This window comes from Rutilus rutilus (genome assembly GCF_951802725.1).
Source record: "Rutilus rutilus genome assembly, chromosome: 17".
NCBI lineage: Eukaryota > Metazoa > Chordata > Actinopteri > Cypriniformes > Leuciscidae > Rutilus > Rutilus rutilus.
Genome location: NC_140230.1, coordinates 21,414,014 through 21,430,097, shown reverse-complemented (window position 1 = coordinate 21,430,097; position 16,084 = coordinate 21,414,014). Strand labels below are relative to the sequence as shown.

The 16,084-nt window shown below is 37.6% G+C and overlaps 1 protein-coding gene across 2 annotated transcripts; it reads left to right on the top strand.

Annotated features, from left to right (window-relative positions):
• The first annotated feature begins 847 nt into the window (after positions 1-847).
• Positions 848-15,763, top strand: esrp1 (epithelial splicing regulatory protein 1). 2 transcript variants are annotated; one of them, XM_084435484.1, is made up of 15 exons: positions 848-1,056; positions 1,470-1,598; positions 1,924-2,037; positions 2,148-2,262; positions 2,820-2,918; positions 3,014-3,068; positions 3,710-3,820; positions 3,920-4,052; positions 4,215-4,257; positions 4,913-5,214; positions 6,840-7,073; positions 8,778-8,964; positions 11,399-11,606; positions 13,177-13,348; positions 14,375-15,763. In XM_084435484.1, exons 1-15 carry the CDS (start codon positions 925-927, stop codon positions 14,483-14,485), a joined length of 2,145 nt encoding a protein of 714 aa, XP_084291610.1. In that variant the 5' UTR covers positions 848-924; the 3' UTR covers positions 14,486-15,763. The 2 variants fall into 2 exon arrangements, with proteins under 2 accessions (XP_084291610.1, XP_084291609.1); XM_084435483.1 differs by having other exon boundaries at positions 8,778-8,976; positions 14,375-15,546.
• The last annotated feature ends 321 nt before the right edge of the window (positions 15,764-16,084 follow it).

Genomic DNA, 16,084 nt, shown 5'->3' with positions numbered 1-16,084 from the left:
ACAGCACTGCTGGAGGCGCAAGAGGTTGGGCAAGAGTTGTGTACATACTCTCTGTTTATGACATAAAGCACTGAGGTTTGTTAAACTATCAACTGAAGTGAGCAAATGTAGGATTATGCAAAAGAAGGAATTGACATTTCACCAATAGGCCTACAGTTTTGCTTCTGTTGCATTTAATGACTTACAAACATGACTTTCACTGTTGAACAAATGTGGCCACTTAATAAAGTGAGGGCAAAACCATGTGTTGGTAAAGTTTTGTTGCATGGAGGGGTTTGTGCATGCTTTGTTTCCATCTTTCATTCACTCATAGGTTACAAGGACTGCAATGCATAATAAAGGATGTATAGCCTATAGCCTGTTTGAATACATATTTGAAGCATATGGATGTGTTTTGTCAGGCAAATATTGATTTAGTAGAACAATTGTAAAATTGATTGTGCCTTGCTGCATTTTTACACACAGGCTACGTCCTGTTCGTGTTTGATGGCAGGTGAGCAGGTGTTAATGCTGGGTTATTTTATTAGTCAACGTGTAATAAACAGATCCTGAATTCCCTCACATCATGCAGCACTAGCGCTTTTCTGCGTGCCCTGCCACGTCCTTGTTTCTCAGCAGCAGTAGGAGGGCTTTCTCTTGGGCAGGTATCTATTACCTGTGTCACGTGGGCGGTGGCCAGGTAGGGCGCACACAAAACCAGCGCGATCCAAGCAGCCATTGCGGAGCAGAGCCAGGGGTTTCGGACTGGTTTGCATCGATTCTCGAGTAATTAAAAGGCCATCAAGGCGAGTCCGAACCCGGCACTGATCTGTCCGTAGGTGTGGGGTCACTGGGCTCTTCTCTTCTCTGTCACCTGGAGTTGATCTCTAGGGTTTTGCTTTTGCTATCGGGGTGGTGACAATAGTTTTTTCTTCTTTTTTAAAAATGACGGTTAATCCCGATTATCTGGTGCTTTTATTCACCACCACATCTGGCGCAAGTGGGGACCAATTGGGAACAGATGAGAAGGAAATTGTACAGTTGGTTTGGCAAGTTGTGGATTTGGCGACTAAAAAGGTAGGCTAATTTCATATTTCCCGTGATGGTGTGTGTGTGTGTGCGCGCGCGCGCGTGCGTGCGTCAATAGTTAGAGAGATAATTATAAATATTTTACATTTAGCCTATATGTCATATTTTATAAATTATGAAATCTAAGGCCAAATAAATGTAGGCCTATTTATTTCCCCCCTTCCCATATCTATCTGTCTATATGCGTGTGTATGTGCCTTTATAGTAGGCTAGCCCAATTGTGGTGGCGGTGAAAGATCGAGAGTTAAAAACTATTTTATTTTATATATGTCAGATTTATTTTAATTTACGGAGACAAAATATTCTATCTAGCTATCTATCTACTTTTTACATCCATCTATTTATTTGCCTATGGAAATGTATATGTTGGAAGTGAGCATTTCTCTCCTTTCTGCTTTTAGACTGGTCAGGTAAATGAACTGCTAGTCAAACCAGATCACGTTGAGCTTTCTGAGGAGTGTCAGGAGGTGAGTGGACTCACCGAGGATGCCTTGACAACTGCTGATTCGCTTGAGGAGGCCATCGAACAGGTGATCATTCTCACATTCTCATATAATCTGTCCTGACAGGTTGCCATTTATCTTTAAAAGGGTCTGTTCAAATACATAAGGATGTTTACATTTGAGAGTGGATCTTTTCAAAGGACAGTTGAACTTTCTATTCGAACTCCCCTTGAGGGAGGGTCTGCCTATAGACCATTTAAACTCCAATGAATGTTTGCATATCTATACACGCTATTAAACACATTATTTAACAGCTTGTGGATTGATGTTGGCTCAAGCAGCCTCATGGGTATGTATTAGCCTAAATGCGACACAAAAGTGCCGTTTACTTAAAAGGTGTCTGTGTGTGCAGTTAAATCAGAAGTTATGTGCAGAAGTGGACGCAGGTGCAGGGAATTCCTTCTGCCTCTGTACGGATGGACAGCTGCATGTGCGTCAAGTCCTGCATCCCGAGGCTTCCAGCAAGGTATCAAACTCTAAATACTGCAAGTGTGTGGGTGATTTTTGTAAAAAGTTTAGCTAATAATTTATGAGCGCAAATGTGTTTTCTTGACTGCTTTCTTTTGTGCTTTTCAGAATATTTTGTTGCCTGAGTGTTTCTTTTCGTTCTTTGACCTGCGGAAAGAGTTCAAGAAAAAATTCCCATCAGAAGGGGAACTGAAAGACTTGGATCTTCAGGTCATGGCTGAGTGTATCCTTAAAAACATGTTAAATTCTATATTTTTATGTAAGTCTTAAAGGGATGAGTGTAGATTAATGCAATAGTTCATAATTCTCTGACAGCTAGGTTGAGGAAGTTGCATTTGAGTGTTTATGTGAGAGAAAGGTAGGCAACAGGGTGTTGGCTGCAGGATCCCAAGGTTTTGAAATGCAAATAGACTCACAATAGTGTCGGTTCAATTGAGTCGGCAAGAGAAAGCCAAGAGTGTTTAGCCAACAAGCTTAACCTGCCACACCTACGCTGTAATGTATTAATGCCTACACGCACACACACACACACACACACACACACAAACAGAGTCAAACACAATGCAATAGCACAGCCTTCTGCCATAAGAATTGTATGGTTATCGAGAGTCATTCTCTCCTTCTATGTTTCTTTATGGAAGACTGCAGTGTTTCAACAGTCCTTTTGCAATTATAACCCCTGCTCTAGTTGTTCCTTGCATCTTTACTGTGTCATTAACTGGTAATTAAGGTGTAACACTAAACACAGACGCTGTATTCCTTGACTGCGGTTGCGATCAGACTTGAATGTGGTTGTAGATTCTTCTCTTCATGCTTTCACTGCTTACAAAGTTCAACAGATGGCAGATATTGTTTTAGCACTAATCTCGGATTCTGTCTGTAAGTCCTTACAATTTACATATTATTTGTCTGCACACATAGAGTTAATATTCATAAGTGTTTCTGTTATGAACCTGCTTTATTCTTCTTCATAGGCCACAAATTCTCCTTACCTGAAAAAGTGAATGACAAGTTTGAGACAGGCACCTGGTAAGAACCGTTTCATTTTCACTTTAGATTAGGGTCCAGTTCTCACTAATAACGACTTTTGCCTCAATAAACTCTTAATTACTGCTTATTAATAGTTAGTAGGGTTGTTAAGTTTAGGTATTGGGTAGGATTATGGGATGTAGAATTTGGTCATGCAGAATAAGACATTAAAATGTGCTTTATAAGTACTGATAAACAGCTAATATCCTAGTAATATGCATGCTAATAAGCAACTAGTTAATAGTGAGAATTGGACCCTAAACTAAAGTGTTACCACAGTTTCTTATTTAAAATAAAATATATTTTTTAACTGTACTGTACAAAACAATAACAAAATATTACAGTAAAGTCTTGGGATTTTCTATAATGAATATACATTTTTCTTGTTAGAACTATAAAATATTAAGATTACTGTTTGTGATTGCAATTTCTATCAAATTAATCAAATGACTGTAGAATGGAGATCGGAAATTCATGTTGTGTGTTTGGATAAAAAATGTATATGGAATTTTAAAGCAAAATTGCTGCTGCACTTATAATAGTGATTGATATAGTTGATAGAGGACATTAGAATTGTAAAAGATGTTATTATATTATGTATATAATGTTTCTGTTTAAACTGTATGTATGGTTGTGTATAGCAGTAAGATGGAGAGGGTGGATGATAACACAGTGATCAGAGCTCGGGGTCTTCCATGGCAGTCCTCAGACCAGGACATCGCCCGGTTCTTCAGGGGTCTCAACATCGCCAAGTATGCAAACAACCCACAGGCTACTCTGGTTTAATCAATTATCATTATTCAGTGTGTGCACAATACCAATCTGTCTGATGATTGACTGTGTGTGTGTAGAGGAGGTGCTGCATTGTGTCTGAATGCTCAGGGCAGGAGGAATGGAGAAGCACTAGTGCGGTTTGAGAGTGAGGAGCACAGGGATTTGGCCCTGCAGAGACATAAGCATCACATGGGCACCAGATACATTGAGGTACACACTCATTCATAAAGCTATTTGTACTAAAATATATTTTAACTCTGTTTATGTAAATGAAGTTACATTAAGTGCCATGATGAACAAAATTCCTGTTACATCCACCTTTTTTTAACTGTAGTAGTTTGTCAATTCTAATCACATTATTTTGCATTGCAGGTTTACAAGGCAACAGGCGAAGACTTTCTAAAGATAGCAGGAGGTAAAAAATTCTTTTTTTTTGGGCTTGTCTGTGGATAGGGTTGGGAAGTGAGAACCAGTTCTTATTCTTATTCAGAACTGGTTCCATAATTGATTATATTTCATGAGTAATCTATCCTTATTCAGAACCGGTTCCATTAAAAAAGAAAAAACAGAGCAGTGTGACCAGTGTAGTCTGATTCCCAAACGAATGACTTCTACGAGTTGGTTCTTTTTAGTTAATCAAAAACATACAGTGCAAACAGTGTAGTATGACAGCGGGATAAATGACAAATGAGGTGAATCATAAACATACAGTGCTCATTAAAAATGTAAACACAACTTTGGTGAGAACTGATTTACATGTTTTATTATTGATTGATTTTCTCATCAATTGTCAGTGAAATTGCATTTCTTTTTCCAAATATTTATTCCTTAAAAAGTTAAGGAACTTCACAGGAACTGGCTTTCCTTACCCATCCCTTTATGTGGAAAATCTTGCACATTCTAGTTCTACTAGTTAGTCTAGGAGTGCAGTTGTAACAAACTGTGTATTTCATCTGATTTAATCTGAGTTAGAGATCTCTCCACGTTATTTGCATGGTTTCAGTTTGTTTTGTGTAATTGTAGCTTCACGTTGAGAGGCTGACGAATATGTGTGAATGTGTGATTGACAGGTACCTCTAATGAAGTGGTCAATTTTCTGTCGAGGGAGAATCAGGTTATCATACGCATGCGTGGACTTCCGTTCACTGCCACCGCAGAGCAGGTGCTGCAGTTCTTTTCCCCGGCGTGTCCAGTGACCGACGGCACCGAAGGCATTCTGTTTGTACGTTTTCCCGATGGCAGGCCCACTGGGGATGCGTTCGTCCTGTTCTCCTGCGAGGAGCACGCTCAGAACGCGCTGAAAAAACACAAGGACATCCTGGGCAAGAGATACATAGAGCTGTTCAAGAGCACTGCGGCTGAGGTGCAACAGGTGAGGGCGGCACTTCCTGTTTATTTTGAAGTCATCAGTTGTGTGGAGTATTTTTTTTAGTTGGTTTGGATTGTTGGACAGACTCAGAGGGGTAAGTAAAACGTGAGGTCTTGAGTGTGTGTACAAGTTTGTACTATATCTGAACGGCCCTGCTCGCTGAACAAACACTCAGCTCAGTAATCTGTAAAAGATTAGCTTTTCAAAGCTGTCATAAAACTCTCTCTTAGTCCTCCCGTTCTTCAATGTAAAAATTTCATTGTTACTAATTTTGTAGAATTACTTGGAATTCCTTCTTGTTAATTTTTAGCTGTCGTCATATAAACCAAGGCTACTCAACCAATAGCAGGTGGTTTAGCTCAACTTAACCTGTGTTTGAGCAGACACTGTGTGTGTTTGACTATCTCAGCTGTGTCCATCACAAGGAAGGGGCTTTTGATGCTCAAGGGTGTGTCGGTTAGAACACAGGAAAAAAAAATCCCATCATGACTTATATTAATAGTTGGCTGTTGTTAGGTTATTTAATAAGCAGCATATTCACAATTGAATCAACAAATTATACCAAAAGACTGATAAACTTATTCAAATTTAAAAAGCAAAAAAGCAGATGTGCCTGATCCGTTACACAACAAACGCAAACTGGTCCTGCTCATGTACCTGCTACAACTGTCAAATATTTTTTACAACCAATACTTTTGTTTCTTTGTTTTCGTCTAAAACCAATAGTTTTAATCGTTCGATAGCTACTTTTTGACACAGTAAGTACATAATCATTAGACCACAGCATTGAACGTAACATGGATAATAAATATATTTTGTTTTATAAAGATAATTTTTCTATCAAAATGATTGCAGATTTATTTTCTACTTTGTTTTGGGCTATCTAACTTTTACCATGGTAACATGTGATTTTCATCTAAGAATGAATGTATGGAAATAATAAAATATATGTAAAATATATGGGTTTAAACTGATTATAAGTTTATCTACCAAAGTACAGATGGTTTCGACTGGTCAGAGGATTGATTTAAAAGCAGAACAGGTAAAGCATTAAACGTTTCAATGTAAAGCAAGAAGCCTAAGAAACCAAAGTGATGGTTTGGGTTGCTCAAACAGAAAGTCCAACAAATGTAAAACTGACCAAACTTACGGTGGTCAAGTTGTCTTCATATATTATGGCATTTGAGGATATAGACACACCAATGTTGTGTGTGCATGGTTTCAAGTTTATTTGTATAGCGCTTTTCACATAACAGCTTTACAGAAAATAATTGTTTCAGTGTTACAATTTAAGAAGAGTTCTATTATCAGCCAGAGATGAGTGTATATATATGTCTGTATGGCAGTCATATACAGCTGTAATATAATGCATGTTATGTGGTCAGTTAACGTCATGTATTCAGTTAAGCAGATACAACAAATGTGTTTGGCTACAATCACAACTTGTGCATGCTATTATTGCAAGATAAGGATACTATTACAATATAAGGAATGGCAAACAGCATCAGTAGCTCCAGTTAAAACTCAGTTCATCCATCATCTCCACACTTGGAGCTATAAACAGGCAAAGTCTTCTTGATAATATGCATTACCAGTCATATACTCTAACTCCAGCATTTGTGTGTCAGGTACTGAACAGATACTCATCAGCGCCGTTGATTCCGATAGCCCCATCCCCCATCCTGTCTGTGTTGCCACAGCCCACATTCGTGCCCCAAACGGCAGCAGTGACAGGTGTTCGGGACTGCGTGAGATTGAGGGGTCTGCCATACGATGCCAGCATCCAGGACATTTTGGTTTTCCTGGGGGAATACACTGCTGACATCAAACCACATGGAGTACATATGGTGCTTAACCAGCAGGTAAGGCGCTCAGACCCATTTATGTCCTTATGAACTGTAGTCTACTACTAACCGTTGTTACTGACTTTGAATTCATATGGAAATAATCCAATATAATAAACACACCTATGTAGTTCAGAATGTGTTCTGTCAGAGAGGTTTCCTCCCTTTGGCTCAACCAATCCATAAAAATGGGTGGTTTAATCAATCAGTGCAGCAGCTTCTGTCAGGACTTGCGTTTCTTCATTCCTTTGTAATGTGTTGCTGTCATGCCTTTGTTCACACAATATTTTAAAGCACGCTGAAGAGAACTAAACATTTAATATTTACAGCCAAACCAGGTTTCAAAGATAGAAACTTAAAAAGCTGGCTTGCATATTTTCAGCTAGACACAAAGATTTTAATGATTCCGATTCCTCTATTTCCTTTACAGTTCAATTAACGATTCTTTTACACTACTTTCCAAAGGTCTGGGGTCAGTAAGATTTTGGACAATTTTTTTTTTTTGAAAGATGACGTTTATGCTCACCAAGGCTGCATTTACAGTAGATACAGTAAAAACAGCAATCGTGTGAAATATTATTACAATTTAAAAATAACTGTGTTATATTTTAATCGATTTTAAAATGTAATTTATTCCTGTGATGGCAAAGCTGAATTTTCAGCAGTCATTAATCCAGTCTTGAGTATCACATGATCCTTGAAATCATTCAAATATCCTGATTTGCTTCTCAAGAATCATAATGAATTATTATTAGTAGTAGTAATGGTGAAAATAGTTGAGCTGCTTAATATTTTTGTGGAAACCATGATTACATTTTTCAGGATTCTTTAAAAGAACAGCATTTATTTGATAATGTTTTTATAACAATGTAACAATATTTAACTTCACTTTTGGTCAATTTAATGCATCCTTGCTGAATAAAGGTATTCATTTCAAACAAACAAAAATTATATTTTTGAATGGAATATTTCATTGCCACATTATAAGATGATTTAAAACAATTGTTTTATTTTTTATACACAGTCTCTTTTGAAAATGCTATCCAGTTATATTGGATTAACTTTATATTAAACAACAATAATACACAAATGAAAATGTGGTAATATATTTAATTATTTTAATACTGAAAACAACATGTTTAACTACACATTGTCATATGAACCACCAGTCAGCACTAACTGTATGTGTTTCTGTTGGTTCATCAAAATAACCATAATTCATTAGTGTATTGGACTGTAGGACAAATCAAATCAAAGAACCAATTAGAGTAATTTGTTTTCAGGAGATGAAATACTCTGTTTTTTGATTAATTAAAAAGAATTGGCTCAAAAGAGTCTTTAATTGTTTTGTAAATAGACTACACTGTTCACACTGTCTATTTAGTGCTGAAGATTCAGTAACATTTTTAATAACAAGTGCAGGAATCTAGTACAGTGAATATTCTAGAACAGTGTATCAGATTTCTTTTCAAAATGAGTTTATAATAAGATTAATTATAAGATCCTTATTATGAATAAGAACCAGTTTTCTGTTCCCAACCCTACTTTTAACTTGACACGACATCTTAAAAAACAGCCACTCCTGACAGAAGATGCTGAAAAACAACAGCAGTGAGACATATTTAGTACAATGACCAACATTTAAAACCAGAAACGCGTTCTGTGCACTTGTTTCATTCTTTTTAAAATAGAGTTTATGCATATGTTTGTGTGTTTGGTCAGGGTCGTCCTTCGGGTGATGCTTTTATCCAGATGCGTTCAGCTGACCGGGCGTTCCTGGCGGCCCAGCGCTGCCACAAGCGCAGCATGAAGGAGCGTTACGTGGAGGTGTTTGCGTGCTCCGCTCAGGAGATGAACATCGTGCTGATGGGGGGGACGCTCAACAGGAGCGGCCTCTCGCCGCCACCATGTAAGTTACGACGTAAGTGCCGCTGGGCTCTGGATCTGCTTCTCTCAGCTGTGTGTGCGGGTAGGTGGCGCTTCACGCCTTCCTGTTTTTTCCCCTTTCTCTCATTCATTCATTCACTTATTCATGCATTCATTCGGTGGGTGTCCTGTCCATATTTCCTGTCCAGACAGGAATGGGCATCAGGAGCAGTTGGAATCTGGTTGGGTGAATTCAATTTAAATCTGATGAGTTTGTCAGATGCTTTTCCACAGCGTGGGAATGGAGGGCTTTGATTTTGGGGTGATTAAGTGCAATCTTTCTAAATCTAAATGTGCACAGAATTTCAATACACATCATAATGCCACCACCAATTGCACTTTCAAACGCATGGTGTGTCATGTAAAGGCACTTTCTGTTTGATTTAGTTTAGATTTCTTTCTTTCTTCGGTTCTTGTTCTGGATAGATTGTCAGCTCGGTAACTTTCCTACCCTAACAACCAACAGCAGCAAAATCCTCTGCATGCCACAGGTTGAGTCTGGTTAAAGGTGCCTGAACGCCTGTGGCTGTGTGCTGCTGTGTGTTGAAGGGTGGAGGGAACATACCTGACTTGTAGCTGAATAATAATGGCAGATGTTGACAGTTTTGGGTTAAGGTTTGCTGCATGCTTTGTGTGAGATATCTTAATGAATAGAAATATTTTCTTGCACCAAACTGGTATTTTTCAGATTCAGTGAGCAAAATATTTTGGCACATTTAATATTACAAAAAAAGAAACATAACCTTCACATGATAGATGGGATTTGTAATTGTACCTGCCGCAGTAACTAAGAGACATGCTTAAATTGGATTGGATTTAGAGGCTGGTTCACAATGTAACAGGTTGAATTTAGGGTGGGCTACCGCTGGTGGCAACACCGTTGATTTGCACTGCATTGTTCTTTGTTCGTATGATGAAATTACAACATGAACCTCTGATGACAAACAATGAACAGGACTGGAAAACAGTTTAAAGGTGTAAAGCCCTCATTGTAACTGGCTTAGGGGCTTAGGTTCAGTCAGGACCACACCCTTTAATTGGTTGGCAAAAATACCTTAAATAATCACTAGGCAGTTTGCTTTTTTAGTCATAGTCATTGTCTTTTAATTCTTAAATTTTTAATTCTTTAATTTTATATTATATTTTATTGTTAGTATTATTTAGTAATTATTTAAATTCATTCATTTTAGTCCTCTTTATTCTCACTAAAATGGCATACAAATTTGCCAACAAAAATAACATTTTTGACTGAAAAATAAAAAAGACTGAAATAATATAACAAAGTGACCATGTATTTTTAAACATTATTTAAGTTCATTTTATTCTCACTAATATAGCATAAAGCTGTGGTTTTCAAACTTTTTGACTCAAATAAAAATAAAGATATTTCCGGTATTTTTCGAACTTTTTTATTAACAAAAACTGTTAGTATTAATATATTTAATTAAATAACCATGATTTATTTTGTGATCCCTGAAGTTTCAAGATCTGTATGTTCTTCAGTAAAAAGAATAGTTGTTAGAGAAAAAAAAGAAATGTGATTTTTGTGTGTTTTTTGCATTTTAAATTTAGATTAGAGTTAGATTATTTTCAATATATTAATACTAATTTATTAATTAACCTACTTTTAAGTCATCCTGTGGGCCCCTTGGAGGTTTGCTGAGGTTGCGTTTGAGTGAGCAAAAGCAAATTAGTTCGGTTATCTGTGTTCAGCTTTTTCAGCTCCAACAGGTCAATTCTTGCTGGATTATTTCTACTATTTTCAATTTCAATTATTTCTAAAATCATTGAAAGCGCATTGTTAACAGAGTGATGCAGGGATGACGTCAAAACCCAGAAGACTAATTTGCCACTGGTGCCCTCGAGATTTTCCTATGGGCTTTTATAATGTTTTTTTTTTTACATTTATGAGTAAAATAAGGTCTGTGGTAAACATAACATGACGACACTTGAATGTTTTGTTCTACAGCGTAAACTGAACACACTCACAACCTAAACGTTCTTATCTAGTTACTTATTAGAAACATTTGTTTTTTAAATGAAAATAATAGCTACAAAATTTACATTTTTCGATTATGAGTGTGTGTTATTTACACCGTAGAACAAAAGGCCTCATTATAAATCCCCATAGGAAAATCTCAAGGGAACCAGTGGCAGATTAGTCTTCCGGGTTTTGAAGTCATCCCTGCACCACTCCATATCTTGCAGTGTTACCTTTTCTAGTCATATTGTCATCAAACATATATCTTATTAAAACCGTTTAATTATCACTGTGGTGCAATCAAAAAACTTTTTTGTCTTCAATTTCGTTGACCAGATTAACACACTACAATCCCATCTGATGGCCATAACTGGAAGCTTCAAGGTTGTTGTTTTCTCTCAATAATTCCTCAATATCCCACCCTCCCCCATTTCAGGTTTGTCTCCTCCATCGTACACGTTTCCTCATGGGACGGCTGTGCTTCCTGCCGGAGCTGTTCTTCCTACAGGAGCAGTGCTACCTGTAGAGCAAGCTGGGATCTACCCGTCCCAGTTCCTGCTGAGTCCCCGGCCACTGGCACCAACAACGGCCTTCTACCCTGCCAGTAACCAGCTGTACATGAACTACACCACCTATTATCCCAGGTAAGAGTTATATCTGTTAGTGTTGTTTTTCATTATAAGATAAGCTATGCACATATACATGCAGTGTACGAGCAATAGTTCACTGCAGTTTCATTCACATAAAATGATTAATGGGGGATTGATACCAGTCATCTTTAAGTTAATGATGCGTCTAATACTCTAGTCAAAGTGTACCTATTAATCCAAAACTTAGGTACTTTACTGAGGAGTAAAGGCATCATAGATGCATAGATACATTCAAGGTTTAAATGTTTGATTAGATATATCTAGAATTCACTTGAATTGCCTTGGAAACCTGTCTGAACCATTTTTTTTTGGGGGGGGGGGGGGGGTCTTCATACAGAAACGGGACGTACTTACCTTTTAAACAGACAACATATGTGAGAATACTCACCAGTAGCTGTCTCATGTTTACTGAGTGGTTTCACAAAGTGTGAATATTTACATACAACCATTGTGTAAGTGTGTATGTTTGTGTTTGAGGGTAAAGTAATGTGTTTGGGCATGTACCTCAGGCTTTTTTTTTGATGAGCTGCTCAAATGAATCTCTAAAAGCTGGACATAATGATGACTTTGTCTTTAAGAAGTGCACAACCAGGACTGGAGAGGCGGTATTAACATTAAGTGACATGATAGATTTATTTCGTGTCTTTCCTAGAATGGGCAGTTTGTGACTTTGCGAGATAAACAACATAAAGTAGCACTGGTATTACAAAACATTCAGTGGCACATACCAATCAAATACAGACGTGACACAAATAACATGTTTGAAAAATATATATAACTGACTTTAATGCGTTTAATTGATATTTAAAATATCAAAATTAGGCTATTTATATAGGATTTTGTGTCCCAATTACGTCAGCATAGATGCTCGATTAATCTGTCAGTCACTACTGGAGGTGTCGCAACATAAGGTGAAGTTCTGCGACTCGGTGTCAGTCAGGTGTCATGTCAGTGTCTGTGTGTCGCGATAATGTCAGTGACACATGCCACTATCCACTGGCACATGCCAATGAAGCCACCGATGTGCCACCGGATGTGCCAATACGCATAGTGACATGTGCCATTGGCTTCTGTGCGTAACATGCCATGTCACTTAATGTTAATACTGCTACTGCAGGACTAGGTGTGTTTACAAGGCTAACATGCTACAAAGTGAGTGTGTCACACCCAGGTCCATTAACATAGCTATAATGTGCATTTTAGTTCACTCCATAGTGGAAGAACTGGTTCAGGAACTGTTTGTGTATGTGAGATTTAAGGAAAGATATATGATTATCTAGCTTGAGGAAGGCTACAAAACAGTAAAGTGGAGATCCACAGAGTTAACTATCGATCTAACACAGCAGCATTGCCTCGACCAATGACGTGTGATTGGGGTGGGACTATTTGATCGACCAATGGAAGAAGGGAATTAAAAAAAATTAAATGTATAAATCATATTTCATTTATATGAAAGTTTCATAATATTTTAATATAGTATATAATTGTATATATACATATATATTTATATTTATTTATTTTTAAATGTTTTGCTTATTTGGCTATCTTTGTCTGTTTTCAACAGCCCACCTGGCTCCCCCCCTAACATCAGCTACTTCCCTACTGGCCACAACCCTTCAGCTGGCTCCGTCATCTCGGCCCCGCACGCAGCACTGATACGAATGCAAGGTCACGCCCCTTCCCATGCTTATAATCCTGGGGTTAAAGAGATCCTCAGCATGGTACATGGGTATCAGGTGAGTTTAAAATATTCCCACAACTATACTATAATACCAATGTGAGTTCAGGAAGAGACAGGAATTTCTTTCATGTAATTTCTCTGATTATTTTAGTTAAATTCCTGCCAAAAAAGCAAGAATCCAAATTAGTTACAGTTCACTGATGACGTCTAAAGAATTTAAATGTATTAGCAAGCAGCTTCAAATGGGCTTTCATAATGTTAATGAGCGCCACTGATCCAAATACAAGTCCTAGTTTGTTCCACATCAAAAAAACTTGTGTGTGTGTTTATAAGAAGGGCTGGGCTGGATTGTAGGGAACATTAAGGTGTGTCCTTTGCCCTGCAGTGCTCAGCATTGAAGATTTAGATGCTTTAGTGGGTTTGAGTAACAGGATCGCATAGTTGCATTGTCACACCCCCTCAATGAGCTAAACAGGTTCCTCTGGTCTAAATTCCCTCAGACACAAACACACACACGCACGCAGTTAAGGTGCGGTGCATTGGCCTGCTCAATCTTGACTCCAACTTGACTGCTGTCTCTCTGTTCTATTGCTTTGGGATGCCAGTGTTATTATTCTGCCATTCGAGATCAGGTAAACGAAAACATATATAAACAATGCACCAAATGAATACATAATGAACAAATATATATATATATATATATATATATATATATATATACACACACATTATGACATCTTTAGCAATTATTATTTTAATATAGCAATAGTATATACTGAGTAGTACTGTGAATTAAACAGAATATTTATCTGGAAGCGGACACCATATATTTGACACCACATGAGTGAATCCTTCTGTTAGTTTGCCTAATGGGATAATGAACCCATTCTAAAAACAGCTGTGACTCCTGCCATGCACACCCACAATGTGCGTCTTTCCCATGCAGGCTGTACATTCGCCTCAGGCGGTTTGCTAGTTAGTCAGTAGGAGGGCTGTCACTCATTTGAGGTGGGGCTTATTACAAATAATGAGGCATAAGCATGTGTCTCGAGTAAATGTAATTTCTTCCTGTCTCCTTCAGCCCGGCAACACCGACGCTTTGGTAACTCTTCCTTCTATGCTGTCAGCCAAGCATCCTATTGGGGACCAGTCTGTAGGAGGCGGAGCCTATCTTGACTTGCAGTTGCTTTAAGCCAATCTATTGATGAGGCCACGCCCCTTTGGTGGATTCAACAAACCCCTCAAAACAAAGCAGTTTATGCCATTTATGCTATTTATATGAGAATTTTTAAAATAGTTATATGTATTTTGACATTAATGTATATTGTACATTGTTTTTTATGCATTAGAGCTAATATTCTGCTCATAAGGTTTTTGCTGAAGACGTGTGAGTGTGAGTTTGTATGTTCGTGTACATGCACATGCAGTTATGTTCACTCAGGAAATAGCTTCTCAAACCAGGGTCTAAACATAGATGTCGAATCAAAGGCAGACTTTCACTGAAACCATAAATTTAAGCCAAAGGACCAGAAAAAAAGTGTGTTAGTGCCTCCCTGTTGATGTGACTCTACCGTGAGAATGTGTAAATGTGTAGAGACCTTCTCAAGACTCTTTTTTTCTTTTTTCTTTGAAGGTTTAAATGTGCATGAAGTTAATAGAGCTAGCTGTTATAACATGTTTACAAGATTCGCCAAATCCTTACACCACGCACAACGCAGTTCGTGGATGTCTGAAACATGTAGTTCTGCAAGTAATTTCGCCAAAATAGCTCAGAATCAGGAACAACTTACTTTTGTGCTTTATACCTGTGTCGTGCATCAGAAAAATATGTATTGTCCGTACCAATCAATGTACAAAATCTATAGATAAATGTGCTTGTTGATGTGTGTATGTGTAGTACGTGTAACCCAATTGATGAATGTGTGTGTGTGTGTGTGTGGGTGGGTGTATGCACCGTAACCAAAAGTCAATGCATGTGTGTTTATTTACTGCACTCAGAGAGTGTTTTCGGGCCTGCTGTAAAGCACACTGGTGTATTTTCACCCATTGTCTGTGTATTAAGGAGAGTGTTTGTGTGCATCTGCTGGAATGTGAACAGGTTTATTTTTGACCTGCAGCTGTATCCCATCTGTACCCTCCCGTTTGTTTATGCCAATGTGCCTCATTTATTATACTCTGTGCTTTTTTTAAATACTAAGAGTAATTTGCATGTTTAGGCTTTTATGAGCAGTAGGAGTAAAGCGTATGACAGTGAAATAATCAGTGTGATTTATTTGTACTAGTACCCACACATGCCAACAGGCAGTAGTTAAGCAGAAGCACAACTCACTCATGTTACCGATCTGTTACCATCATATTTGTAATTTTTAACATAGCTAGAAATGAGAAATCAAGAATTTGGCTGTTTGGAGAAAGTATTATTTTATTTTGATATTTTTTAATAACTTAAAATAAAGTAAATTTAACAATATTTCTGAGGGATTGAGTGACTGACTCATTATGTTTGTATTTACATTTCCACACTTAAAAAAGTGATCGAGCTACATTAAATAGATTTTATTTTTTTTACAGTGTGGTCATATCAAAATATTAACACTGGAGCTCCACTCCCTTATGAGAATCAAGTTGTATACAAGAAAATAAAAAGTTTACATTTCATTTTGTTGCTCCTAAACTACTTCTCAAAGGCAAACCTGAAATGTGTATTTAATGCCCTCTAGTGGGCAATGTGATCATCAAAGCTTGATCTCTCGTCAATGTACTTCCGGAAATATCTTCCTTGTTTTTATAT